The 27,418-nt window shown below is 40.6% G+C and overlaps 2 protein-coding genes across 3 annotated transcripts; both read right to left on the bottom strand.

Moving 5' to 3' along the window:
* Positions 1-399: 399 nt before the first annotated feature.
* On the bottom strand, positions 400-6,644 carry cacng6b (calcium channel, voltage-dependent, gamma subunit 6b). The gene is made up of 4 exons (XM_042424906.1): positions 5,997-6,644; positions 3,298-3,372; positions 1,375-1,512; positions 400-1,257 (listed from the first exon to the last, which is right to left on the bottom strand). The coding sequence occupies exons 1-4, from the start codon at positions 6,358-6,360 to the stop codon at positions 1,037-1,039; spliced, it is 798 nt and encodes a 265-aa protein (XP_042280840.1). The 5' UTR covers positions 6,361-6,644; the 3' UTR covers positions 400-1,036.
* A 7,922-nt stretch (positions 6,645-14,566) lies between these two features.
* On the bottom strand, positions 14,567-27,298 carry u2af2a (U2 small nuclear RNA auxiliary factor 2a). 2 transcript variants are annotated; one of them, XM_042423914.1, is made up of 12 exons: positions 26,698-27,298; positions 24,694-24,835; positions 20,962-20,997; positions 20,513-20,616; positions 20,157-20,308; positions 19,540-19,656; positions 19,300-19,456; positions 19,105-19,184; positions 17,483-17,605; positions 17,242-17,328; positions 14,817-15,065; positions 14,567-14,719 (listed from the first exon to the last, which is right to left on the bottom strand). In XM_042423914.1, exons 1-12 carry the CDS (start codon positions 26,744-26,746, stop codon positions 14,585-14,587), a joined length of 1,431 nt encoding a protein of 476 aa, XP_042279848.1. In that variant the 5' UTR covers positions 26,747-27,298; the 3' UTR covers positions 14,567-14,584. The 2 variants fall into 2 exon arrangements, with proteins under 2 accessions (XP_042279848.1, XP_042279849.1); XM_042423915.1 differs by having other exon boundaries at positions 19,318-19,456; positions 26,698-27,297.
* Between the last annotated feature and the right edge of the window lie 120 nt (positions 27,299-27,418).

Raw genomic sequence — 27,418 nt, 5'->3', positions numbered from 1 at the left:
CTATCCATATGGCAAGGCAATATGTAATAGATAATAGAGCAGGACCCCCTCCATACTGATTGTAAGCATGATCAAAAACAAAATATATGTTGCTGCACTGATGGTGATACATACTGATGGTGCTATGAAATTTCAAACTACGGAAGAACATTTCCATCAGGAAAAAAATAAGAATGATAAATATAAAAAAAAAACTCATAGTAAGGCAAAATTTTGGGATATTGTGTCATAATTTCTGATTTAGTATCCATCATTTGCACAGTCAATCTTTAATTCCAAGTTTTATATCCCATTTCACAACTATTACAGTAAAATATTACATATTTTAAATTTAATTTTAAAAATATTTTTGTTTTATTTCATTATTTATTATCACCTTACTTTTGTTCTCTTTTTATTCTTTTTCTCCTTTGTTACATTTGTGGAAATAAACGCCAAAACACATTCTTTGTACCTTGTAACAGATTCTGATCATTTTGATTTAATAAGTCAAAACTTTGACTTACAATCTCATAATTTTGCATCATGCCAAACTTCTCATGTTTTTTCTCTCTATATTTTTACTTTCTTATATTTCCTCCTTTGTGGAAATGGGCTTCCATATTAAACAGAGATTTAAAAGTGGCTGAGCATGTAAAAAAATGTTTTATTCACCTTCCTTATACTAGCAGAGACATTAGATTTATGTGTGGTTGTACAGCTCTTGGCAGGCCAACAAGTCTATTTGTGATACTTGTTTAAGTAAACACACATAAAGCTTCATATTAAACTGTTAGCAGGAGCCCTGTCAGTCCTTCCATCTATTTATAACTAAAAACACTGGAACAAATGTTTGCAAAACCTAAACCTGGAGGGTTTCCTCATGTGTTGCTGACTTCTCTTCATTTATGTAATTAAGACCTTGTATGAGCGCTCTGACAAATTAAATGCCAAAAGCAAGCTCAAAGTTGCACCCCTCAGGAAACAGACTTTTACACTTGGATCTCAAGCAAGACATCAAGAATACTGTATGCATATTTTAGCGAAGTGCTGAGTGCTAAGTGGCGCTGTTTTTGTGCTGCAAGCATTTCTGCCAGGGGCTGAAAGGAAGCGAGAGGATGACGAAAAGGAGACCTCCAAAAATAAGGATGGCTCCTGCTGAGCCTGCACACATCACGGACCAGGACAGCTCATGGTATACTGGTATGGAGTGGTCACTGGACAGCAGGGCCAACACTGATTGGTGGAATATCAGGATAGAGAGAAGGACCAGGACGCCTGCAAAGGTGGAGAGAAATAATGGAGGGTTGAAAGAGATTAAAATCTTACAACTGATCATAAAGATCAAATCATTGTCTTGCTAGTAATCAGTCAGTGAGGTAACCCTGAACCCACCTGACAGGATAAAACAGAAGGATGCTGGTTTGAGAAAGAAGGGAACTCCTTTGCTGAGGGACATGATGATACAGATGGCGCCCATCACCATCATGGTCAGACTTATCAATGCCAAGACAGCTGCTGCTAGATTCAAGCCTAGGAAGAAGAGCAGCAAGGAATAAAAAGAGGAAAAGAGCATTTAGAATTGAATTAAATCAAAGAATCAATCTTTCATCTATGTGTGTATATGTTTTAGGAGTAAAAATGGAAAAATGGATGACAAAATATGTGAAAATAAGTTTGTTTAAAGTTGAAATCTGTAGCTTCATGCATGTTCATGCATTCTCAGAAGTCTGCAGCAATGATGACAGAGGTATTGTGAACTAGAAACCAACCTGCCATTAATTAAAATCAGCCATTTCAACACTTCAACTCAAAAACTTGATTCTACTGGGCTTATAGTTGATTCGACTTCATTTTGATGTGTCAAAAATACAAACATGGTGTGAATTGTGCCACTTCCCGTACTGGCTCTGTTTAAAACAAATTTTATTGGCATCGGAAACCTGGACAGGTGCAACCCAAAAAGCTGATCAACACTTCACAATAGCCAGTGCCAGTTTTGTGTTTTTTGACACTCCACCACACAGATATTAATTTATTAATTAAAGCACAACAGATATGAGCTTTAGGGATGAGTCTTGTTGGTGAAAGGCAGAAGAAGCCAAAAAGGAGGTGATAAAACAACAATAAAAGCAATATATTACAGACTATTACAATTGTGGTTTTGTTGCCAGCAATACCTAGAGGGATTAATGCATTGTTCCTATATTCCATGGCAGCCATTTGTTCATGCCTGTATGATTTTAAAATGAATCTGCAGAGACTTAAAACTGTGAATTAATCATCACAGTGAACATTTATTCAACTTTATGCTCTGTTAAAGTTGCATTACTTTGTTTTTGTGATAATGCTCTTGACACCACGTCTAGTATTTTTAAGAGTTTCCCTATTGGTGTCTTTGAGTGCTTGGTGGAAATTCAGATAAGTGCAAGTTGGCTGGTAAACTGCAACCACTTTTAGGGAGACATGACTAAGAGTGCAGCCACACCAGCACCTTTGAGCTAAATGCTAACATCAGCATGCTAACATGTGTACAATGACATTGCTAACTTACTGATATTTAGCAAATATAATGTTCACTATGTTGACCATTAGCGTATCAGTATACTAACATTTGCTAATTAGCACTAAACACAAAATACAACTGAGGCTGATGGGAATGTCATTAGTTGTGGGGGTATTTGATAATAAACCAAAATATTGGATCTATTAAAAAAACTGACCTGGTGATGGGCGCAAGAGGAAAAGTCAGAGGATCACCAAAGTCAGTATGATTAATTTTTTGGGAACAATGAAGGTCTGTACAAAATTTCATGGCAATCCAAAAGTTGTTGAGATGTTAAAGTTGTGACTAATAGATCAAGACCAACATCGCCAACCATAGAGAGCCACACTGCTGGCATGGCTAAAACTATCAGATCCCATTATCCAAGTGATGATAAACAGGTTTGATATACATATATATGCTGCATATCACAGCATGAATGCACCAACAAGGACTTTTTCAAAACTTTACAGTATGTTTACTGTGATGTAAGTTTCAAGTCTCAGCCAGTTGATCTTAAATCTGCACTGAAACCAGTGGGCCGCCTGGGCAGCAGGGTAAACACATTCATCAGTCTGATAGCTTCTGGTTTACTGCACAAAATGGGTGGCTACAGAGGTTAATGGCCTAAAACATGCAAAAACCACCAGCATGGTCCTCTGAGCCCACCAGTGAACATCTTTATTGATAGTGGCTGTAGTGTAACTTCAGCTTGTATCTGTATGTGTCACAAAGGTTGCAGGGGAACTGAGGAGGGTATGTGAATGTCTCACTCTTGTTAGTCGTCTTCTTGAATATGACTGCGTTCTCCCCAGAGGTGAAGAATTTGAAGTAGGTGCAGTTGGATTCTGTAGGTAAAGAGAAAAGATCAGACTAACAAGACAAACACACACTCACACTCCTATGGATGGCCGTTGGTCTTCTGTGATGTGCCTACTATGCATCCATGCACTCTGTCCTTCCAGGCATCATTCCTATTTATATCCAATTGTCGAGCATTAGCTGGAATACCCAGAGACACATACACACACACACACACATACACATACACACACACACAGACACTGCCCAGCACTGCACATATGGTGCCGCCAGAGAGGGTGAGAGACGGTAAAACGCTGAGAGTGGATGGCAGAGGGGGAGAAAGAGAGGTAGACAGAGAGAGAGAGAAGGGGCAGATGGAGGATAGAAATGGGGAGGCGTGGCTGCAGAAGGACAAGGAGTGAGGGGGAGAAGATATGGGGGGGTGAGCGAGCAACGAAGGGGGATGCAAAAGAAATATGGATAGAGGCTCAGAGGATGAGATAGCAGGGAAAAGGAGTAGTGAGTTGGGGGCAGATGGAGGGGTGGTGAGAGCAGGGGAAGAGAGAGGGGAGCCACAGATGGAGAAGGAGGTGTAGGGAGCAGGAGATGTCAAGAGGGGGAGGAACACAGAGGGGTTGCTTAATACTGCATTAGACATACACTCTCCCTCAGTCCCTGTCTGTCCCTCTCCCTCATTTCCCCTTCTCTATATTTAGACAAAAACTGTGAAGTAGTCAGATTCCACTTGGCTTCACAAGTGCATAGTGAAGATATTCACCCACTGAATGTGTGCTTTAAGATGACCACATGCTAGCTCTCACACACACACACACACACACACACATTCTCACACATCTCTTTCACTCACAAATATGTTTGTGCCTGAAAACATTCGCAAAGATTTTTTTTTATTGAGGCAGACACACCATTTATCAGCCGACTGATTTTTTTTTTAACACATTATGCTATTACACTCAACCTGTTTTGCTATCACTATCCCTGCTGAGCCTGTAATTATTAAGCCGTCATGTTCCTCTCCAGCAGGCAGCAAAGATGGATAGCTGGTCTTGAGATGACAGGCGCGGCATCAGCGGGCCGCACTTTGTTCAGGACGGAAGCCAGAGGCATGTGTAAACAGGGATGTGAAACAGAGAGAAGCAGAGATGGCAAAACAGTTGTTTTCCTCCAAACATGACGAGCCCACGGCCATCTGCAACAGGCAGCATGGGCCAACAGTGTTAGGACGTGTGAGAAAGATTGTCAGAAGCATACTGGCTGTTCTCACACACCAACAGACCATCTCGGAGGCATAGATATATATCTGCTCGCTAGAAGCAGCCAGAGATGTGGATCATTTTGACAGGCAAGATGAATCCTTGAAAGCTGAATAGAAAAACAATCTTGTGACACATCGTTCAAGGTGATGTATGTGAATAGTACTTATGTATATGTGATCCACAACTCTGCTATATGAGGGGAGATTTTGTCCTGTTGTCAGAGTTTCTTCAGAGCTTTGCTGTGTCTCAGCAGATTTCCTGAGATAGGCAGTGATTCCTGCTAAGCCTTCCTATCTCTATCTGAGCTCTTCCAATACCTGCCTCTCTCCATATCCTGCATTCGCTTTTCAGACAGAAATAGGTCATTATGCAGATAATCAACGCACCCTGGAGAACCTAACCACGGTCAAGTTGAATAAAGAGCTTTTAGAGAGAGCTGTCACAAATCTAAACATGGATGTTCATCAACACAATAAACCTGTAGTCTGCCCTTTTATCACTTGTCTGTACTGTGTGTACAACAGTAGATGATTAGGTACCCAGTCAGGGGAAAACCTTGAAATTAATAATGCTTCATTACACCGCCAATGTTGTGAATCACAGAGATTATATTGTATGATGTTACATGTACCTGTGCACTGCTTTGTGTTGTCGCAATGAGACAACAATTGAAAACAGCATTACTGTGTGTGTCCAACACTTGCAATGTCTCATTCCACTGGATCTGTTTCCGAGCATCGTATTTCTTTAATGATTTAATTTGCACATTATCTGTAGGATGACCTAGATACATATGTATGCAGGCGGCATCACATACACCACCATCCCCTCTATTCTTTTGCAAGATTACAGAGGATATACATGTATGCACGGGGAAAAAAAATCAAAAATCATAAATATGTCGCTCAGAAATTTTACTGTTGGGATGCATATTTTTTTATTAAAACCAATGGTGTTGGCATTTCCTCAGTCCCTTATGGGCTCAGATAAAAGACCTACAGATGTACATATATTCCCAGAGGGCATACATCATATTAGTTATGCCTGCTCCCTCTGTTTTCACATCAATGGTGATGGCAAAGAAAAATTGTGGCGATTAAGTGTACATGTTTTCTTTTTTCTCAATGATGTCAACAACTTGCAACCTTTCAAAAACATCTTTTGACCCTTTTTTCTATCAATTCACTTTCATATTGTAGCATGGAGGCAGCCTTAAGGTTAGACTTGTATGGCTGGGCAATTCAGCTGCAGAAAAGCAGACGTGAGCAGACAGTCGGAGTAACAAAACAGACACATTCCCTCCAGAAATCTCACCTGCTCACCTCCTAGACAGCACAGCACAGACAGACAGACAGACAGCTGAACACAAACTCACACAGCCAGAGTCTCACCTCCAGGTAGTTCAGTGGGGCCGCAGCTTGTCCTCTCTGGGTCTATGTCAGCCACCCATAGGGTGCGGATGCAGCCCTTCCACAGGCCATAATGCGCCATCTGGCAGGTCTGGTTGCCATTGAAATTCTTTGGTTGGGCCAGCTCCACCCAAAACTCTGTCCCCATGCCCAACACTGTCAGGGTCACACCAATGATAGACACAAAGAATGCCAGCTTGATCTTCCCCTCTAGGCTGTCACTCATCCTGTTGGTTCGCCTCTGTCCCCTTCCACCTTTCATGCCACCCAAACCCCCACCTTGGATAGCCCCTGCCACCCCAATGCGACCATCCTCATCCTGCTGCACAAAGAAGTTGGACCACATACTGATCTCAACTAGAGATGTCCAAGGAAGAGCGGGGAAAGAGACAGGGCACTTAGGTTAAAGATCGGAGGGACAGATAGAAGATGTAAAGACAAAAAAATGTAAGAAGGGTAAAGATAGTTGAAAATGGGGGGATGGGTGTTTAGGGTGCTATTCTGTGATAGATGGGCAAATTGAGTAAAAGCAGTCAGAAAGAACAGAGCATCAAGTAAAAATAAGTGGGCTGGACACTGAAATTGGACTTAAAAAGGTAGCGATAAAGCCACAGTGAAGTAGGGGGTGGATAAAGTGAGGTAATGATAAAATGGTGAGAGATGGAGGCGAGAACCAGGAGAGCCAGTGTCTGTTTTCCATCCAGTCCTCTGAAACAGAGAGATGAAACAAAAAGATGAAAGAGCAGCCAGCATATGCTTCACAAGAGCAAAATCCTTTCATCACCAGCGTAATATTTAATTTCCAACAGCTTTATCAGCATCTACAGTATTCCCTGCTAAAAGCCATATGACATGCTCTCAGCCAACAATAGATAAGCCATATGGCGTTTCCCTGAAAGGCAGATTTTGCTTCAGATGAAGAAACAATTGGGCTGGATGAGCTAGTCGAGTTGGTTGGTGCTGGGTCAAGGTGAGAGATAACACCACAGCGCCAGACTGGACCTCCCATCTTCTATTTTCCCACAGGAGTTGACAACAGAGCTCTTCCCTGAGCAGGTACACTATCTCGAGCTTAGACTAAGATCCCCTCTGATCTAAGGGATAATGGGTTGCCACAAATACCTCTCATCCTGCATTACGTGTACCAGCAAACACTAGGAACCTGCAGCCATGGCTGACTTTTTGTATGTGTGTGTGTGTGTGTGTTACTGGCAGATGCACTGTAGTTATGTCCCGGCTTATGAAGTCGTTTTTACTATTCCGAACTGTGAGTGAGGGGCCCTCGAAGCAGTTTAAACAACGTGAGTGACAACGGTGTGGTTGTACTGCGCCGGGTGCATGAGAGGTGATAATTCAAGCCTGAACCCTTTGACAGAGTGTGGGGTGCAGTAATTAACTCTGCCGTGCAGTCCAACAGGTCACATAGTGGTGGCTACAGGCCTTGCCAGTTAGGAAGGCAGCACCAGCAGGCCACACACAGTTGGTGGATCACTTAATTCAAAGCTTTGCGCTGACAGCATCAGAGGTTTTATATAGGCAATGCACCTCATGAACCCACTAAATACAAGGCTTTATGTTTGTCTGCAGTGATACAGTATTTTGCATTAAATTTATATTAAGTGCAATATGCTGTCTAGAAATTAAAGTATTTCACTGGCAGTGTTTACATTAAACTTTAGTTAATGTAACTACTGTATGATTAACAGTAGAGACAATGTGGTTAAAATCATCATCAAGGGTATTTGTGAGGATATTTTCTAATATAGATATATTGTGTTATCATAACATGGTGTCATTTACTGCATAACGTTGTTGTCATATGAGTAAAACAAACTCTTGAGTTACTTATTGTAGCAGGTTTTAATTACAGCTTGCTTGGAATCATTTATTTAGACAACACAAACAATAACATCGATGTCACCCAGCACTTGTTGAGAGCGAGCATTGTGAAGATCTTCTAATATCAAGAGCTAACCTAAAGCATATACGCATGTCTCTAAGGAACTACAGGTTTGGAATAGCAGCCATGTATTAGAATACCCCACCAGCATTAACTGTAATAAAGAATATTAAGACTGCAGCTGCTGACAGCCAAGTTAGTGGTCATAGAATTACAAACCTCGATCACATTACATCCATATTAACCACAGGATGATCAGAGGGGTCAGACATGTCAGGCTACTCTACAGGCGGGATAACACAGACAAATGCTCACTTTGTAAGACCAGACGATCCAAAGCATGTATACATGTGTGTTTTTGAGGTTGATAATACAACATAAACGATGGTGCATTGACCTACGTTCTTTAGCAGCTGAGCAGAAGATAAACCTGTAGGCTACACACGAGTGCATTTTGTGTTGTAAACATTGTGGAGATGAGAAACTCTCTCTATCATGTCTCCATCAATACCCACCACTACCTGTGTGACATGTGGGCATGAGTAAGCAAAAAATACACTTAAAAGAGGAATAAGTCTGACCTGTTTGGTGTGTGTTGTTCAGTTCAGGAGGAAGAGAAGCTTGAAAGTTAACAGAGGGGCAGAATAGCGATGAGAGAGTTAGTGAGAGAGAGAGGGAAAAGGGGTGGGAAGGAGGTACGTAAGAGTTATGGAAAGTGAGTGTAACAGGGGAGGGGGCTGCAGCCTGGTTGGTTAATATGGTTCATGATTAAATGTGTGTGTGTGCACTGGTATTGGCCCCCACACTGCACCTCCAACTCCTTTTCAATCTCAACAGCACCCTTTTCATTCTCCATACATGTTGTAGATCTTAAATCAATGACCAGTAGTGCTGCAGGGTGGTCTACGCACACGATGACAGCCCAGCCATTAAAAACATGTCTGTATCTGTGACGGCCTCGCTGTTTGTGTGTGTGTGTGTGTACATGTCTATTTTTGACAGCCACCTGTTAATGACATTAAGTAAGGGCGAATGAGGAGCCTGTGTTTATATGAGAGGGGCCAGGATAGCATTTTACAGCAACACAATACAGTGTGAGGAAGGTGAAAATCAGACAGAGAGTTTAAGTGAAACGGGGGAGACAGAAAAAGCAACAGAGAGAGAGACACATATGGAGACAGAGAAATAAAGTGGAAGAAAGATGGGAAAAAGAAGATGAAAGTGGGATAAAAAGGTCTGAGGTACAGTATCCGAGGTACAGTAGATGCAAATATGGACTACACCATCCGGAAATGAAGATGTTGGGAGAGGAAAACGATATTGTGCAGCCCTATTTCATTCCTCACTAAACAAGGTCCTGGGAGATTTCTGAGTCTCAGCCTGGTTTTGTGGAAAGCTTTTCTCGTGGCCCAGCCCTGCTTGGCTCTTACACAGTTTAGGTTACATACGTGGCACAGTGAGAGAGAGGCCAACCCCAGCGGCCAGCCACGCTCTGGGAGGGCAGGGTGAGGGGGGATGGGGAGAGAGGGGGGGAGGGGTGGGGGGGACTGTGATGCAAACTGAGAGTGAGCCAGGGACAGAGAGACAGAACAGGAAAGAATCGGAGGAAAGGGACGAATCAGGCTGTAGGCTGTGACAGGAAAATAAACACCTACAATGTCCAAAACAGTCAAGCCTTGTTCCTTTTTTTTTTTTTTTGGAGAGATTGCAGTGTGGCTGGCGCAGTTTGCAGTTAGACTTTCTCAGAGATATGGGAAACATGTTGGGCACATGACAGCCATGATAAATTGATTAATCTGGAGGACAGCTATCTGTTTTAATGCACATATGTGTGTCAATTCTTTAAAATGACTTTGCTTCTAATTACACAACCTATCTCGGCTCCTCCATCATACGAGATTGATAGAAAATGTCCACAGACAGTCCGAGGCCATCAATAATCTACAGTATGCTGATGTGAACAACCTTTTCTTGACATCACTCAAGTGCCCCTGTCAGCAGTACTGATTTATGCTTGAACACGCTGAGCTGTGCACATGTATGCTCGTATGCATGTATGCACCCATGCACCCATGCACACATTGCCCACACTTGTGCACATTATAGCTGCATCCATTTCATATGTGGAGAGTGAGAATATTTCCCCAATTAAAGGAGAATATCCAGCGATATTATATGTATCTGTATTTTTGTTAATGTCCCACGAAAAGACCACAACCAAACAAATCATTCTGGTATTTTTTGTGTATCCAAAGCCTGACAAATCTTATCCCACTGTGCCACATTGTTGTCCAAAAAACTAAACACATCATTGATCCACAGTTGCACTGCTTGACACGTTCCTTCATTACCATATAATACAGGCACAGTAGTTTACTTTCAGTGGATCCCACATACACTGTCCAGTTCTGTCAGTTTACTCAATCTGAGAATTTAACAAGAATTTATACTGTAGTATAATTATAGCATTTGTAACTAACAGATACCCATGCGTCTAATATTACAGGGTTCAACTTTTTTTGTATAAAAACCATATTAGACACATTATGATTCCAAACAGATCATTTTTTTATATGTCTGGAGGGGATCTTTTAAATATACCTGCAGCATAAATCTTTTGTAAATTCCCAGATTGTAAGCCCCTGTTTCCTAACTTCAATCTTCCCTTGTACCTACATATATGAATCGGTAGCTACTGTACTGGTACACTGTTAGTACAGAAAATTACACTGTAAATTGGGAGTGATTATGCTGAATGTTGCAGACCGTAATCTAAGGTGTTACCAAGATTGACAAGCGCTGCTAAGACCTTTTGCAGAGCGCGTGTCATTAATAACAATTAACGATGGCTCTGTTCATGGCCAGTGTGACATTGAACCAGCATGCATGAAGCAAGGACCTTGAAACTAAAGCAGCTAAATGGAATTCAGCCATCATTCATTTGATTATTTACACCAGTGCTTTTCCTACTGTGACATATCAAAAATGCATATTTGCATTCAACCTGACCTCTGTTTGTACCTGTGTTTTTGAGTTATTGGCAGAGATGTTTACATTATCTCAACTACTGTAAGTTGAATGCAAACTGGCCCATGTATATAGAGTACCGCATCCATCCTACTTCAGTGTTGCACTCTCCCTCTGCTGCAGTGTTCTATCTTTCTGAATGAGGATCAATGGGGGAGCACTGCTCAGAATGACAATGACCATCACAGAGGTTGACATTCACCACTAGAGGGAGATAATGTATTTACAATCTTCACTGCAGCACCAGGCCCGGGGAGGGCTGCTAATAACATTTAATAGGTCCTATGTTAGACAGCCTGAGTTTCCTGATCTATAAGAGAGGCAGGGTCAGTATAACATGTTTCCTCTAGTGGATATGGCTCTAGCAGCCCGGCAGAGCTGTTTTTTTTTTTTTATCTTCGCCCTCAGGGAACAGGGTATAGAGTGTTGCATCAGTGGCCCTGCTGCTGGGTCTTGTGCAGTGGGGTGCAGCGATGCAGATGGAAATGGGCAGTATAGAGCTGACACAGGACATTATTTCATGTCAGAGATTTGATGATTTCCTGCAACTGTTTTACAGGAACTCCCTGTTGAATAAATCCCAGGTGGACACGGCCTTTATGGCATTTATTGCTGCTGACCGGGACTGTGAACTCATGTGGACTGATCGAAATAAAAAAGCATTGGCCAAAACAACTTGATATCTGGGCGGATTTTGAAACAGCAAGCATAGATGCTTCTCCAGCAATTCATAATTATATAAAGTTATGTGATAAGAGGTGTAAATATTAGTTTTGTTTATATACACAGGTTCAAAATCAACCAAATGACATTCAAATAACATTAAAATAAATGTCCAGGGAGGGAAAAAAAACCCAAAGGTGCTTATTTCAAATTATATTTACACAGGATATGACATGAGAAAATAAATAAAATGGAGACAGAAGACTATTTTAAATATGTCTTATAGGACAGGAAGAAGTAACTTTAACCAAATAAGAAAAAGAGTCCCATAAGTTTATGATAGTACCTGATGTTTAGGTATGGTAAGGTTTAGGTTTAGGAAGATGGAGTGTTTGGTTAAGAGTAAACCTCTGAATTTGTTTTAAGATAAGATGAGCAGCATTGTAAAATGATCTGGAAGATTTTCCTGTTTGAATTGTATATGTAAAGTATATATTTGCAAAAACATATTCGAAGAAGTTGAGTTTTCAGCAATAAAGGAGCCGATGGGATGCAAGGATTTGAGTTGTGGAAAATACACTCACCCACACTCTGTTGCAGTATGAGAAGTAATATATAGCAATTTACTTTAAGCAATCTGATAAAATAACTTGTAACTGTGAAATGGCTCCATCGCTTGGACATCATCATTAACTACAGGGCTTGATAAATTATGCCATCAACTGAATGAAACTGACCGGACTTGGCTCCAGTCTACTCCATCTCCATGATTAACTGTGAATGTCACCACTTGAATACTTGAATAAAAGTGTGCTGCAGTGGGTTGGTGGATGTGGAAGTGCGTAAGAGAGGAGCACAACAAATAAAAGGCATCATGTAAATTCAGTTTTTAATCAACATCTGAAAACAAATTGGACAAATGAAAGACTGTTTCAGCTTTTATAAACTAGATGTGGTTTTAGGTTTTAATTAGTTTAAGAAATCATTTTTTTTTTTTTAGAGAAAAAAAAATTAAATGACACAGTGACACTGAAAAAGCAGACTTCAGAAAGTAAGGAGGAACATCTCAAGTGTTATCACTGACACAATCTCTCTTCAGCTCTGTTTTAAGCAACCCAAAGTATCAAATGAAAGCATAGTCTCAAGCCCGTACAGTGTGAACATGTGGTCCTCAGAGAATCAAGGGCAGAAGATGAGGGAGATGAGAGAAAAGCAGATTTTGTTTAAGTACATATGGACAACTTTTTAACATACCAACAAGTATTTCTTAGTGAAAATCCTCAGTTAAAAAGTAACTACTTAAAATCATAACAGATGAATTTTGCTGAAATTCAATTAGGTGTATGATAGTAAGTCGTCTTCTGCAGGCTTTGATTCATTCATCTCTGAAACAAGCCGTTGCAACACTGTTTAGTTTTCATTTTTTTGCATAGACAAGCCATCAGTTATCAAATTATCTAATTTATTTTTTGTTTTTGTTTTTATAAATCAGGCTGAGAGTTGATAGAACAGAGAGAAGTGGTGGTTTTGGTTTCACTCTGTAGCATAGTGCCCATCAACAGTCATCTGTAAAACATGAGTCGTAAGTATTAGTCATGTGTTTATTTGGTCTTGTCAAAGAGGTGAGACGTTGCACAAAAAAAAAAAAAAAAAAACAACGGGGTCCAACACAGCTTACATCCCAAAATTGTAGGGAAACAGGGTAAAATGAACTGGTAATGCAAGGCTAAAGCACAAGATAGTGACAGCTATGAACATACAGCATTGATAGAGGGGCAAGCCGAATTTCTTTCCAAAGAGAATTGACATGGAATAATATTTAAGGCTTTTTGGTAAGGAATAGATAAATCCCCTATTAGATACCAATCGTTTGCCTCTCCCGATCTTCCATTGTTTATTTTCTCTGAATATTACAGGACTGAACTGCTGAGACATGACAATCGAACCTGTTAAAAGCTGTGCACAAAAGATGGACGTGAAAGAAAATGACAGAAAACAGAAAAAAAAAGAGAAAAGAAAATCAAACTGGAATAATTAAACGTTCTTTTCTGCAGTTCATGTTATTCTGCTGCCTGAATACAAGGTGATATTACAGCTCAAATCAGTGAAGCTACACACAGTATTGGAACAATAACAGCTGACATTCAGATAGAGTCCATTTAGACGACAGATTCTCTAACAATCGTCCTGAGGGGGGCAGTAGTCTGACGAAAATGAAGGAACATGAAGAAATTATGAAGTCCAAACATAGGAAAAAAAAAAAAAAATCCAAAAAATGAGGAGTCTCCTCTCGTCTTTCTAATGATGATGGCAAAACCGAAGTGGATGTTACAGCTACTGTATATCTACATTAGATGGTCAAACAAAAATGCCCTCATCTTCCTCAACCATCTCCCCCACATCTCCCTTTCACAAATAAACACTCCTGTTTTTTCCCATCCCTCTTCTCAATCGGAATAGTCCAGTTAGTTCCCAACTGTAACTCCTTCTTAATGTACTTAAAACAGGCTACCTCCATTTAAATACAAACCTTAAAGTGTGGCACCCCCCTCCCACCCAAAATGACATCCCTGTCTCACAAAGTATAAAAATTGTTGACCCCAACCTGGACCTATTATTACACACATTTCTCAAAAATCTTTGACACCCCCCCACCCTCCCCTCCCCTGCCCGCCTAGCTATACCCTCACCACCCAAACCTAGCCCCTCTTTGTTATGGACTGAATATAAACCCTTCCCATTCCTCCAAGTCCAAATCTGTGTTTTAACTGCTAGACATTTTGTAGATCTCAAATGATATACTGGATACCACCAAAGCCATTTGCCAAATGATTAATACTCTCAGATCTACCTGAAATGTTGCTCTACCAAATCACTCAGAGGGATCTGATCTGGAAATAGGAAGTACACATCCCCCTCCATCCCTCCCTCCCTCCCACCCCCACCCCCACCCCCACCCCCACTTCTCTTCATGCCTCCTCTACCAGAAGTCCCGGCGGTGATATGCGTCTGGATCGCAGTATTTGGTCACCACCACCCTGTTGGCGAACTTCCTTCCTGTCAGCCCCTGCATGGCTTTCTGGGAGTCAAAAACTGACATGAACTCCACAAAGATCTACAAAAAAGTGTAGAAAACAACATTTAGCATATCATCAAATCATATATTATAACATCTACTTTGGATTATTGAGTCAGATATAAACAGTTCATACCTTGCCGGTCCCAGGCACTTCCAGGCCGTCCACAGGTCGAGGTATCTCAATGCTCTTGACTTGGCCGTACTTGCTGCACTCGTCCCTGACGTCCTCCACGATCTCCTCATACTCTTCATCATCCAGGAGCTCCTCTGGTGCCACCATGTTCATCAGACACAGCACCTCGGTGGGCAGACCACCCATCTGAGTCACTGAGCTATTCAGACCTGGCACCTGCAGCGTCACGGGGGTCTGGTTTATACTTGTCTGGAAGGACAGACGCAAAGGTTAGAACAAGGTTAATGGCATATTTTACATAACAGCTTGTTGCAAGTTATTATGCATCTCAGGTCCTCTGTTACTGTGCATAATGTGAATGTTTTTTTTTATGCCACTTTGTTTAATCTATCCTTCACTGCCATTTGGCCAAGTCACTCTCAAGTCTCTATTAGAAATGAGATAATGCATTTCAAGAGACTTCCTGGATAAATAGAGGTTTTAAAAAAAGATTAGTTTTTTTTTAAACTTTTAAGAAATCCCTGAAAGGTTTGTTTGGTTCCTGTAAATTACAAAATATTTTCTCATATCTCGTTTCGGTTTTGCTTTTATTTACCACTGGGTATCAGAAAATGTAAGGAACGGGGGTTGGGACTTAAGATTACATAACCAATCAAAACTCACTTTCTCAAAAGAGGTTTTGAAAACTGATTTTGTATCCAGCTTCATGCTGCTTATCTGGATGTACTTTATTTATTGATAGTGTTTTCTTGTTTCTTCATCTGAAAATACATTATGTGTTAAATCATGATTATTTTCTTACATGGTGGACAGGACAAACACCAGTAAAGTTAATCATATCAAAACATTGATTGTTTTTTCCTGGTTTTTTTAATAAACCTGAAGGAAAAGAGCTTGACTTGATTGTGGAAATCCTGACAAGCACATAGTGACAATACTATAGTTGCTCATTATGAAACACGAGTTTAAAAGTCATTCAGTCTAGTGTGTTTTAAAGGGAAAATTCACCGCTGTAAATATTATTTCTTAAAAACTAGGTCACCTATGTAGTAGAAATGTGCAATTATTTTTGAAATTGGTGCCCTATGACTAGAGAAAACAGCTGAAAAAGGCTGTAGATTGCCCGTACCGCTATTAAGGGGGGATCCTACAACAACCAGAATGCATTGCACACGTCCTGTCCGATCATCTACTGACAGTATATTTACAGAACGTAGGCAGCGAGTACAGACACAAAGTTAGGGAGCTGCGTTATATCTTTTTACTGAGGCTTATTTTCCATTTACAAAATGTTTTTCCTCATCGAGTCTGGATATATCACACCAGTGTGCAAGGATCATAAAACAAACAGTGTGCTGGAGTCAGTTAACATTATGTGAATCATTACAAACTAAACGCGTGCTGCACGGTGCCAATGGACAGTCAAAAAAAAACCCCGACTCTGTCGTCTTCATTTCAGCTTGTTTTGGGAAACAATCATGGACGAAGGGGTGAGAAATTGCAACCAAATGCTGTTTCTTTTACCCATTTTGGACGATGAGGAGCCAGGACTGGATAATGCTCTTGCTGAATGCAGCCACATAAGCTACAGGTAACACAGTCGCTATAGTTCTGATCTGTACTCAGAGTTGGAAAAGTCCAATATAATATTCCGTCAGCAAACAAAGCATTCTCCTCGCACTGGTCAATGCTGCAGTCGCCTGTCTGACTGCGGCGCCTCTCTCTCTCTCGCTCGCAGCTCTAACGTAGCTACCATGGTCGCTTTTTCATCCACACTCTGTTGTGTCTGATTCCACAGTGCGATGTTCGGCCTTGTATCATTAAACTAGTTTTCTTCCAAATATGCTGATATTTTTTTAGTAGTATGATATTTTAGTGTCTGCTTTTCTCTATTGCTAGCATAACATGGTGTTTTGCGAGACCCACCTTTGACAGTCCTTGAAGGCACCACTACAGAATATGACGAAACATAGTTTATAGTCTAAGGCAGATCTCCAAAGTCTGAGACTTTTGCCAACAAATGAGCGTGAAGCTCTGGGTGCAGGCAACATGGAGGGAAGTTAAACATTGTTCATTTGCATATACTACCCACGTTGTAATGATACAATGCTGGTTGAAAATCGGCAAATTTTCCCTTTAAGTTCCATGAATTTCAATGACAGACTGAAATTCACACAAATGCAATGACTGTTTTAAGCTGTCATTAGCTGATGTGTTTGCAAAATTTTTTCTTGTGTTATAATGTAAACACACTTTAACACAAAACTGCTGTGTGTAGCAGATACATTGCTAAAGTTGATCTAATAAGGAATTATTCTTCTACCATCTATATCTATAACATCTAATATATCTCTTGTAACAATTCTACATGAGCATCCAGCCTCCCACCACCCTGCTGTCATCTGTCCAGCCCCTGGACACTTACCAGAGTGGCGTTCTTGGATCCCACACTGGCTCTCTGCACCAGGAGCTTCTTGTCTCCCAGCTGCATGCCGTTCAGCCCAGCAATAGCCTGAAATGATAAAGGTTTTCAATTATACTGTAACTCAGAGGGCAAATACCTGTAGAAGGTTGAATTGACAAATTTCCATTAAAAAAATGTCTGTTTATTAAAAAGGGGAATAATAAATGTCACAATGTCCTGTGAACTTATTTTTTGTGGTTACCTGGTCATTAAGGTTGACATCAACATATTCACAAAAGGCATATCCTTTAGATAGGCCTGTAGCGCTGTCCTTCACCAAGTTAAAGGCCTTCAGGGGGCCAAAAGACGTCAACAGCTCCTTCACCTGAGACACATGAGGCACAAGAGTCACTTCAGGTTCAGTTATTTCCAAAAATTCAGTATGATAGAATAAACAGAACTGTAAAAAGCTTTTAATGAAAATGTTTAATACAGGGATAGTGTTGTCAGAGGATGAGACTCAGACCAAAAGAGTGTTTACACCTTTCAAAAAGGTTGTAGTCTCAGAAATCAAGGACCACGGAAGTTAGTACAGTAAAATACTTGTGTGTTGTGTTGAATCCACTGAAATAATAATGAACTCAAACTATAGTTGGCTTTTAGAGAAACTGTCAAAATATTTATTTCCAAGCAGCTAATACTAGTGACAGAAATAAACTCAGAGCATAAAAAAACGCAGGGGGTTTGTCTCTGATTCAGTGTGTACTGATACATTTAATAAAATGGAAGCATATCTCTTCCATAAGAAAACACTTTCTATGTGAATTGGCCACAGCCTCTCTCTCTCCCGCCATTCAATGGGTGCTGGAGACGGGAGACTGTCATGTCCTCACACAGACAGCTGTCCTGTGCACAAGCACAAACGCCCCCTGCTGATTGGCTGGAATAGTGTTTTTATTAGGGCCTGAGCCCCAAAGGAGCGAAGACCCTCTTGTATCTGTTCTGTTTCTTTCTTTCTTCATTAATCCGCCACTTCAACCCTAAATTTGACCCCCTAAACATGCTCAAAAACTCACCAAATTTGGCAAGCACATCAGGTCTGGTGAAAAATTTGATAAAATGTAAAAATTATCCCCAAAGTGCCAAAATGTGCTCTACAATGCACCACCTATGTCACTAAAATGGCCGCCACGGCCCGTAGGAATGTCGTAGAGAAATCGAACCAAAACTCAATTATTCGTCTCATCAGGACCTACAAATCATACGCTGACACCCCTGACCTAAATCTAACAGGAAGTCCACAATTCACCAACGAAAGTATGACGTTGTGCCAATTTTGGACCTTGAATAAACGCTATCTCCTCCTAGGTCAGTATTAAAACTTTAATGAACCTGCCAAGTGGGTGGAGTAGCAGTTTTTTGGGGTTTTTTTTGAGTTTATTAGACAGACAGGATTGATGTGTAGGATTTAATATTTGGTCTACAGTCCGAAGCGGAGGGTGGCAGTAATGTGCCTAATATGCTATAATTTAGCTATCGTTGAAGCGTGTGGCCGTGGCGTGGCGTTGAGTTTTGATGTTTCGCCATGACAGAGGAAATTGCTATAAGAGACATCTACATGCCTGCGACTGAAGCACTTTGACTGCTCCCAACACGACGTACGCAACGGCGCGAGGGCCCGATAATCGCTGCTTGCAGCTTTAATTTTGTTTATTTCCCATTTACAGAGCCAGGGCTGCGTATGAACACCAGATTTTTTTTCAGTGCACATACAGAAGGGACAGCGAGCAAACTGTGAGGAGATATTCGCTGAATTTTACAAATACTGTGTTCAACATCTTTTTCCAGAATCATTGACTCTACCTTTAAGGCACACACACTGACCTGGTCATCATTTAAGTAGTTGGGCAGGCCACCAATGAAGAGCTTATGAGCCGAGTCAGGCACCACTGTGGACACCACACCTACACGAGACAAACATGACAGTGAGAAACATGAACAGAGAAACAACTAGAGCAAGCTCTTGTATTAAAATCAAATTATTTATGAATTATGCCAACAGTACGTAGAGGTAAAAACCATTAATTGGCTGTGTACCAGGCACATAGACACTGGGGTTCTCGCTCATGCCGGGCAGGGGCTGGTAATCATGGGGACGGCGAATCTTAAGACTCTGGCCTTGAAAGATGATGCCATCAAAAGCCATGGCCTGTGTTGTTTCATCCACTGAGCGGAACTGTACAGAAAAAAATACAGGCCATTAACTTAAATTCATAGATTTACCCAATAAATGATATGTTCATGAACGTATTATCTCACCTCAAGGAAGGCAAAATTCTTATCCTGGTTGATCTGTACTGCAAGGACAGGGTTTCCAGGGGCCTGAGTAAGACCACCCAAACGCATCTGGGCATTGAAGAAGTCCATCATGGACTCCTAAACAGAAGGCAAGGATGAAATGAAGAAAACCATTTATTCCAATTAAAGGATCAGCGTGAATGATTTAGTAGCATCTAGCGGTGAGGTTGCCGATTGCAACCAACTGAATATCCCGACCCTTCCAAGCATGTAGGAGACTCTGAAAAACTTGAAAGGCCCTCTCTGGAGTCAGTGTTTGGTTTGTCTGTTCTGGGCTACTGTAGAAACATGGCGGTGCAACATGGTGGGCTCTGCGGAAGAGGACCTGCTCCCTATGTAGATATAAAGGGCTCATTCTAAGGTAACAAAAACAATTCTTATTTTCATGGGATTATACACTAATTAAAACATACTCATGAAAATTATATTCCATCGCTGTCAAGTCCGTCCTGCTAGATGACACTAAATTCTACACACTGCACCTTTAATGTAGAAATGATTAACTCCACCGGGATGAAACAGACGCTTTAGGTAATCTAACTATCTAATCTAAACTAAAAGCTGTTTTTTTCCCTCACCTCTGTGATCCCGAAGGGGATGTTTCCCACGTACAGTCGGCGGGCCTGCCGGGTCATCTGGCTGCCCACAACAGGTACAGGGGTGGGAGTAACAGCCAGGCCATCTGGAGTCATGGTTGGCAGGAGGGCTGTGGCTGGAATCTGGCCTGCAGCTGGGGGGTAAAGACGAACACAGGAAACATTCAATAATATATTTTACTACTCCAATCATACAGGTGCTTGATGTGCATATTACTGACAGGCTATAGTAAGGTAAAGTTGCACTAAACATATCTTAGTAACAACAAAACAAAATTCCAACTCTGTAAATAGGAACCCTATTAAAACGTAATCAAAAAAGAAAATTGAGAAGTTACCTTGCATGGCTTTGTACTGCATGGGAGTGATGTGTTCAAAACCAGGCGGGGGAACATCCCAGTACTTCTTCACCTTCTTCTTCTTCTCACGATGCGGAGAACGACTGTAGGATGAAGAGAGGAGAGGTGAAGTAAAAGAAGAACAGCCAACACGTGAACAGAAATCTCTTATTAGGTCTGCACAAAACTACTAGAGCCGATGATGGGCTATGTCTTCAAAAATATATGCAAAATATAGAACAAAATCTAGGAAAGTTTGAGGGGATTTGCATCAATGAAAACATTGTAAAACTTGTAAAAATGAAGGTAGAAGGGAATAGAAGGGATAGCAAACCCCATCCAGACATTTACACAATAAGACAATAGTACATAGAATCAGAGGCACGTCATTTAATTGCAGTTGTTGCAATAATGCACAAACCAGCTTTGTGTTAAGTTTGCTGTATTACCTTCCAGCATTGTCCTGGGGGTAGCTGGATGGTGAGCTGAAATGACATTGGAAGGGTTTCACATTTCTCTCAAATCAATCATGACATACACCAACATTTCCTTGTCACAAAATTAGAGCCTAAATTTCTATGACCCCTCGCCGAATACAAACATCTATCAGGAGCCTTGCCCATCTGTGTATTTCTAAAAGCGCAGAATCCTTTGGAGTTCAAATGACAACACAGCACATTCAGTGAGCCTCTCTCTCTCAATGCCATTTGTGAGCCATTAATGGTGCAATGAAAGCAAAAGTTAAGTGGGAGGGGTCAAATTGTATATCTTCTGACCAAGTGCTGACACAGGCTGTTACAACAAGAGAAAATGTATCCACCAGTAATGTATTTAAAATAAAGAAGGAGCAACAAGGATGACTGGCAGAGGTCACACCCAACAAGAGAATCTATTGAAGTAGCCACTATAGAGATGTGCATATAGGTGCACTTCACACTGTTGAAAAGCATATTGGTCCAAATGTAATCTATAGGTTTGACTGTTAATATCTGATCTAGAGGAAAGCATATTTTTCAGAAAATGTTATCCTCAACTTTCCCAATCATGTTCAGAAAGATGTGCATGTGTTGCGTGTCCATAAGAGAGCATGTGTCCCTAGATATAGGACAGACATGGTGAGTAGTTATCACTATGGTTGGCAGTGTTGTGGGAAAAACTTGCATCTGTGTGAAAATTTTCCCGCAACAACAAGCCTAAAGAGATTTTATCAAACACTGCAGCTCAGAATCAACATGACACAATCTCACACATGCTTTATGGCCAGTGTAAAAAACATCTGATGTTATTCTGCACCAGAGTGTGTCCCGGGAGATAAACTACAGTCTGTGTGATTTGTAATTCTTGGATGCATCTGAAATTCTTGTTAGACATTTTATAACTTATAACTTTGTTTTGATATTCAGTGCTAACATTTGAAATGATCAAGAACGTAAATAAGGTTGCAGCTGCTGTTGTTTTGTGTGTCCAAAAGCTTGTCCTACAAGCTTAAGGCAAAATTACAACAATGTCATTAGTACCTGTGACACAGAGCTTAGGGACAGAACATCAACATAACATTGTCCAAAATAGACTACATAAAAAGTCAACCTGTTATTGAAATATTATTCTTTCTTATTAATAAAATAACATTTCATTAATCAAAGTACGGTTTACTTTTAGTGGTTTAATTCACAGAGCCCAACTAGCTCATCTAAAGACAGCCAAAATAAATCAACTGCTACACTTTATAGTCACAAATTTTTCAACTTCCTGCAGACAGCTCTTAAGCTTTTATGAATTTGCACTGATGCCAGGAATAGCTTCAGCCTGTGTTACTGAGACAAAATCAACACCCAAAATTTTGAATGGATGCCAGGAGCGTGCTTAATGCCAATGGATTTTAAATGTCATTTTCTGAGTGAAATTGCTTGAATTTGGAATTTGCAACCACCTACAGTACAGTAGGCGACTGGTTCGGTGCCAAGAGTGGAAGTACAAAGTGTAGAGAAGACATGCTGGTGTGGCAAAAACGCATCCATGTGCGCACACTCAGAGTGGATGCCAAAGTCCAAAAAGTGTGCATGCTTTTGTACGTCTACGTGACCCTGCTCTAAGGCATCTGCTAAACAGGCTATTTACACATGAAACAGCACCAGAACCAAACTAGAAGAGTGCAGACCTCCGCCTGGTATTTCTGAGGACATGTATAGTCTCAGTTTTCTTTAAGATGCATAGAATAGTGTAATGGTATTGTAACAAAGCTTCCTCCTAGGTTCGCCTAGCTGTATAAACTTAATAAGGTAGCAATAAATGGGATGATAAGTCCGAACTTCTCAATTTAAACATTGTTATTTAGAACATTTTGTTATAACACGCCGCACAAAATAAAACCCCCTGCCTACCTTCCTCTCCTCTCCCAAACAAAGAAGCGTTGAATCTCACTCAAATGACCCTCCCAGCTTGCTTAGAGTCAAGAAGTGAAGCTAACGGGGATTTATTCATCTCATATTGTGCCTAACTTTAGTGGATCATAACATATCGGGTATGGAATTAATCTGAAGATGCTCAAAAGGCATTGGCGGAAATGCCTTTTGCTGAAGTTGTTGATCACTTGCGGCCCCTACTGGTCAATTAAGAGGAGTGAGGAGTCAGCAGTCAATGGCGGTAAATAACGTCTTATAAAAATTGTTTTTTCAACAATTGTGAATCACTGCAACCATGAGAGGTACTTGAGCATGCAGTCATAAATGTGCACAAAAAATGTTAGGCTGATGGGTCCAGTTGTATGCGAAATTAGCTGTGGACAGATACACGCACACACACACACGGACACACACGACCAAACACATGATCTCCTCCAGGCTTACGCTTGGCGGAGATAAAAATAGCTTCTTCAAATTAATATGGTCAACACCATTCTCAGCCGTTGCATATGCTTGACTGAAACGACCCATTGCCTGTGGTAATTACATGAACTGCAAGGCCAGTGGGGAGAGATACATGATAATGTGACTAGGGATGCAACTAACAATTATTTTTATCACTGATTTTTTTTTTTTTTTGGTTAATCATTTCATTAACCCTTACATACTGTTCATATTCTGACCCTTGATAGTATGGAGCGGGTCATTTCTGACCCGGCTCAAGTATTATAATCAGTAATTAGTCCCTATACCAGATAGTGAACCACAAATGTATTTTGCATCCATACATATATATATCTTATCAGTCATTTATAAATGGGTAATTAATCCTTCATTCATGTTTAAGAGGGAGGAGAGTGTTTTCTTTAGGTTTGAGAGAAAATACTTCAACTATCACACTATATTGGGATCTCATGTTATCTAAAACAGGAGAACAAAACAGCCATAATTATTTCTATGAATTTTATTGAAAGTTGAGGATGCAACAATGTTTTTGTACGGTAGGTTTCATTATAACCATTGAAAACATCGATCAACACTGACCGTAAACCACATGCCCTACTGCAGAAGTTGCATCTCCCTCTTTTGTCCCCTTGTGGCAACTGACTCTGAGACTATAAGATTTGGACTACTGTGCTACTGTGGCAACCACTATGTTGGTTGTATGGTAATTGATGGCTTTGATTTGTTACTTTTTATAGGCTTTTTTGCAGGTGCAGATTCCCACCTATGTGAGAACCCTTGCAAATGTAGCAATATGGTGGGAACACGGGCAGTTGTCGTGACAGTATTAAGGTCCCACATAACCACCATTTACCTTGATTTGACCCTCTCTTTAAAATCCCTTTGAATAAATACGGGTCAAACTTGACCCAGAACACCCTCTATGTACAAATATTTATACCAGCTGCACAAAAATAAATAATTTTGAAATATTTCCATTTTTGTATATTCTGGACCACTACAATTTCAGGCTTAACGAATGTCATTTATGGTGTTTTTACTGCTTTCAAATGTCAAAATGGGTCAAATTTGACCCGAATAGTAAGGGTTAAAAAAATGTCAGAAAATATCGAAAAACAGATACTTTATTTTCTGCCGTTTGACTAATCGATTAATGGTTGCAGCTACAGATGTGACACAGAAGTATCAGGGCACGGACCAACTATTTATTCATTGAATTAAAATGTGCTATATCGGGATAGGTATCGTGATCAGGATATGAAATCGGGATTTGAGATTTTGGTCATATCGCCCAGCCCATATGAAGGTACTAACCTGCGTCTGTGTCTGCGCTCCTTACTGTCCCCACGGCGGTCCCTGCTGCGTCTATCCCTGTCTCTGCTCCTCCTTTTCCTCTCTCTGCTACGGCTGCGGGAAGAGGAGCGGCGGTGGTGGCGGTTCTCTTTGTCCCTTTCAGCTGGAGGGACAGAATGATTGTTAAGTTACAGAATGGTACATAAAAAGGAATCACATACACAAGTAGGCAGTGGAAAAATGGAAACAAAGAAATACAGGGATAAAAATAATTGTCAACAGAAACATCTGCATAGTTTTCATCTCTAAGACTCCAGTAAAGTAACTGACTTCAGTTTGAAATTAGAAAGGTGATGCACAACACCAGTGAACATGAATCTGTCCAACATATGTAAGTATATCCTGTACATTTCATATGGTAAGGCTAGTGCATGTATATGGTAGCAATTCTATAATAAGATCACACCTCTTAGCAATAGTATGCTGTATAGATGTCTATAAAATATTTAATTGTTTGGCTCCCCAATATATTATTGACCTGCTCACTGAATACAGTCCAATCAGACCCTTCAGGTCATCTGGTAGCTGTCGTCTAACTGTAACCAAAGCAAGATCCCGGTCTTCAGAGGGACCTTTTAGTTACTTTGGTGACAAACTACCAGATGACCTGAGATCAGTCACTACTGTTCTCAAGTTTGTACGAAAACTTAAGGACCAGTGTGTAGGATTTAGTGGCATCTAACAGTGAGGTTGCAAATCACAATCAACTGAATACCCCTCCCCCCATCCTCCCCTTCTAAGTGTGCAGGAGAACCTCTCTAGAAAGGCCCTCTCTAGAGCCAGTGTTTGGTCTGTTTGTCTGTTTTGGGCTACTGTAGAAACATGGCGGCACAATGTTGTGGCCTCCGTGGAAGAGGACCTGCTCCCTATGTAGATATAAAGGGCTCATTCTAAGGTAACAAAAACACAACGATTCTTATTTACATGGGATTATACACTAATTAAAACACACTAATGAACATTATATTCCATTTCTGCCAAGTCTGGTTCACTAGATGCTACTAAATTCTGCACACTGCACCTTTGAAATCTTTTTGTTTTCTCAGGCTTATGGCTGGCCAATTTATTGCCTGTGTGTGTGGCTGGACAACTGCTTTTAAATTCTTTATCATTTTTTCCCCTTTTATTTTTTATTATTTTCTCTGTGTGTTTTTTTTATATGGTGTTAATTTTTAATTGTTTTATTTCTGTATTTTTAAACTTTGATTTAAAATGATTTTATCATATTGATTAATTGCTTTTATGCTGATGTTAAGCACTTTGAACTGCCATTGTGTATGAAAAGTGCTAAACAATGCTATGACATTGACTTGACTAGTTACCAATCTATGCAATGTATCCAAACAAAACAGACAAAACAGGCGTATGTAGTTTGAACTTTTGTCCAAATGTATAATTTATCAAGCTCACACTGAGCAGAACAAATGCAATTCACATACATAGACTAACATTATCCACTACGGAGGTGTGGTGTAATGCGTGTGACTGTAAATCTAGGTTAAAGAGAGCTTAATGTACGATAACTGTAGTAGCTATGGGTGGTGGCAGAAGGCAGTACGAAATCAAACGTATGGACGACTTGCATTATGAATGTTCACTAGACACAACAGTTGCAGAGAATGAATGCTAGCTGTCCCAATCATTCAGTCATCTGGCATTGGCAGGAGCATACCATGTTATAGCCTGACCCTGCATACAGAAACAACGCGAGTTAACTTACTTCTATATCGATATAATTACAGAAGTTCAGATGCACTCCAGAAACCTAACACTGACGGACAACATTTGACATTAGATATGACGAGTGCAACAGAAATGGTACAGCCACATCGAATCTGACGACTCTGGCTAATACAGTGTTCCAGTAAATAGACACATCCATTGCTAGGTAACATGGTGGCGGCTGCTCCAATCGACAGTATCAATAGCGGTTTTCAGTAACTGATGTGAAACTGGTTCATTTACCTTGTTTGTTTTCAGACAGCTGTCTTTCAAATTCGTCGAAGTCCGACATCTCTGTAAGTTGAGGCTACTACGTTTTCCTCGACTGCGTTATTCAGTTGGCGACGGCTAGCTTAGGCTAGCACAAAGTGAACAACACTTCAAAAAAACAGGTGGCTTGCTAATGTAGCTCAAGTAAACTCTCTTTAACTAGCAGCCCGCTTAGCAACAGAATTACTTAAACTTAATAACCGGCACACACATTAGCAGTGTGGTGTTTATTTACAACGTAAAAGCAGAGTCATTGGGACAGAAAACGTGTTCTCATGTGTTAGCCTGCTAACGTTAGCTCATGAGCTTGTAGCCAGAAGAATAGGCCTGCTGCTCGCGACGCTGCGCGGCGGCTCGCGGGTTCCAAAACCGAATGAATGAGACTGTTTCACGAGACAAATACAAATCCCGGCGGGTCACTGGCCCACACGGCGCGGTTTGTTAAACTTTTAAAGACAAAAGTATACGCGTTCAAATGCTTTAAGGCCAGCGAAAACAATAAAGAAGATATCGGTATGCCCGCTTTTTTGCTCCGTCTCCCAGGTACCCCGTGACACCGGAAGTTGATGAATGACAGGTTTCCGGTGAGTGAGTGGGGAAAAAAAGACCTTCATTGAAGTTTTTTATTTTTACTTACAAAAGACATTATTTAATTTCCTTAGACTTAGATTAGTTTCTATCCTCCTTTTTTTGT

Source organism: Thunnus maccoyii, chromosome 10 (assembly GCF_910596095.1).
Source record: "Thunnus maccoyii chromosome 10, fThuMac1.1, whole genome shotgun sequence".
Taxonomy (NCBI): Eukaryota; Metazoa; Chordata; class Actinopteri; order Scombriformes; family Scombridae; genus Thunnus; species Thunnus maccoyii.
The sequence above is the reverse complement of the archived record's forward strand: the minus strand, read 5'-3'. Positions and strand labels throughout refer to the sequence as shown.

Excerpts from the sequence above, each read along its gene's own strand:
- cacng6b (XM_042424906.1), bottom strand. The coding sequence starts at position 6,360 with ATGTGGTCCAACTTCTTTGTGCAGCAGGATGAGGATGGTCGCATTGGG. Across the intron at positions 1,513-3,297 it reads CAAGAAGACGACTAACAAGA|GCTTGAATCTAGCAGCAGCT; the intron begins GTGAGACATTCA and ends TCTTCTTCCTAG. Across the intron at positions 1,258-1,374 it reads CTTCTGTTTTATCCTGTCAG|GCGTCCTGGTCCTTCTCTCT; the intron begins GTGGGTTCAGGG and ends CCACCTTTGCAG.
- u2af2a (XM_042423914.1), bottom strand. The coding sequence starts at position 26,746 with ATGTCGGACTTCGACGAATTTGAAAGACAGCTGTCTGAAAACAAACAA. Across the intron at positions 24,836-26,697 it reads GCTGTCTGAAAACAAACAAG|CTGAAAGGGACAAAGAGAAC; the intron begins GTAAATGAACCA and ends CTGTCCCTCCAG. Across the intron at positions 19,457-19,539 it reads AGAATTTTGCCTTCCTTGAG|TTCCGCTCAGTGGATGAAAC; the intron begins GTGAGATAATAC and ends TTTTCTGTACAG.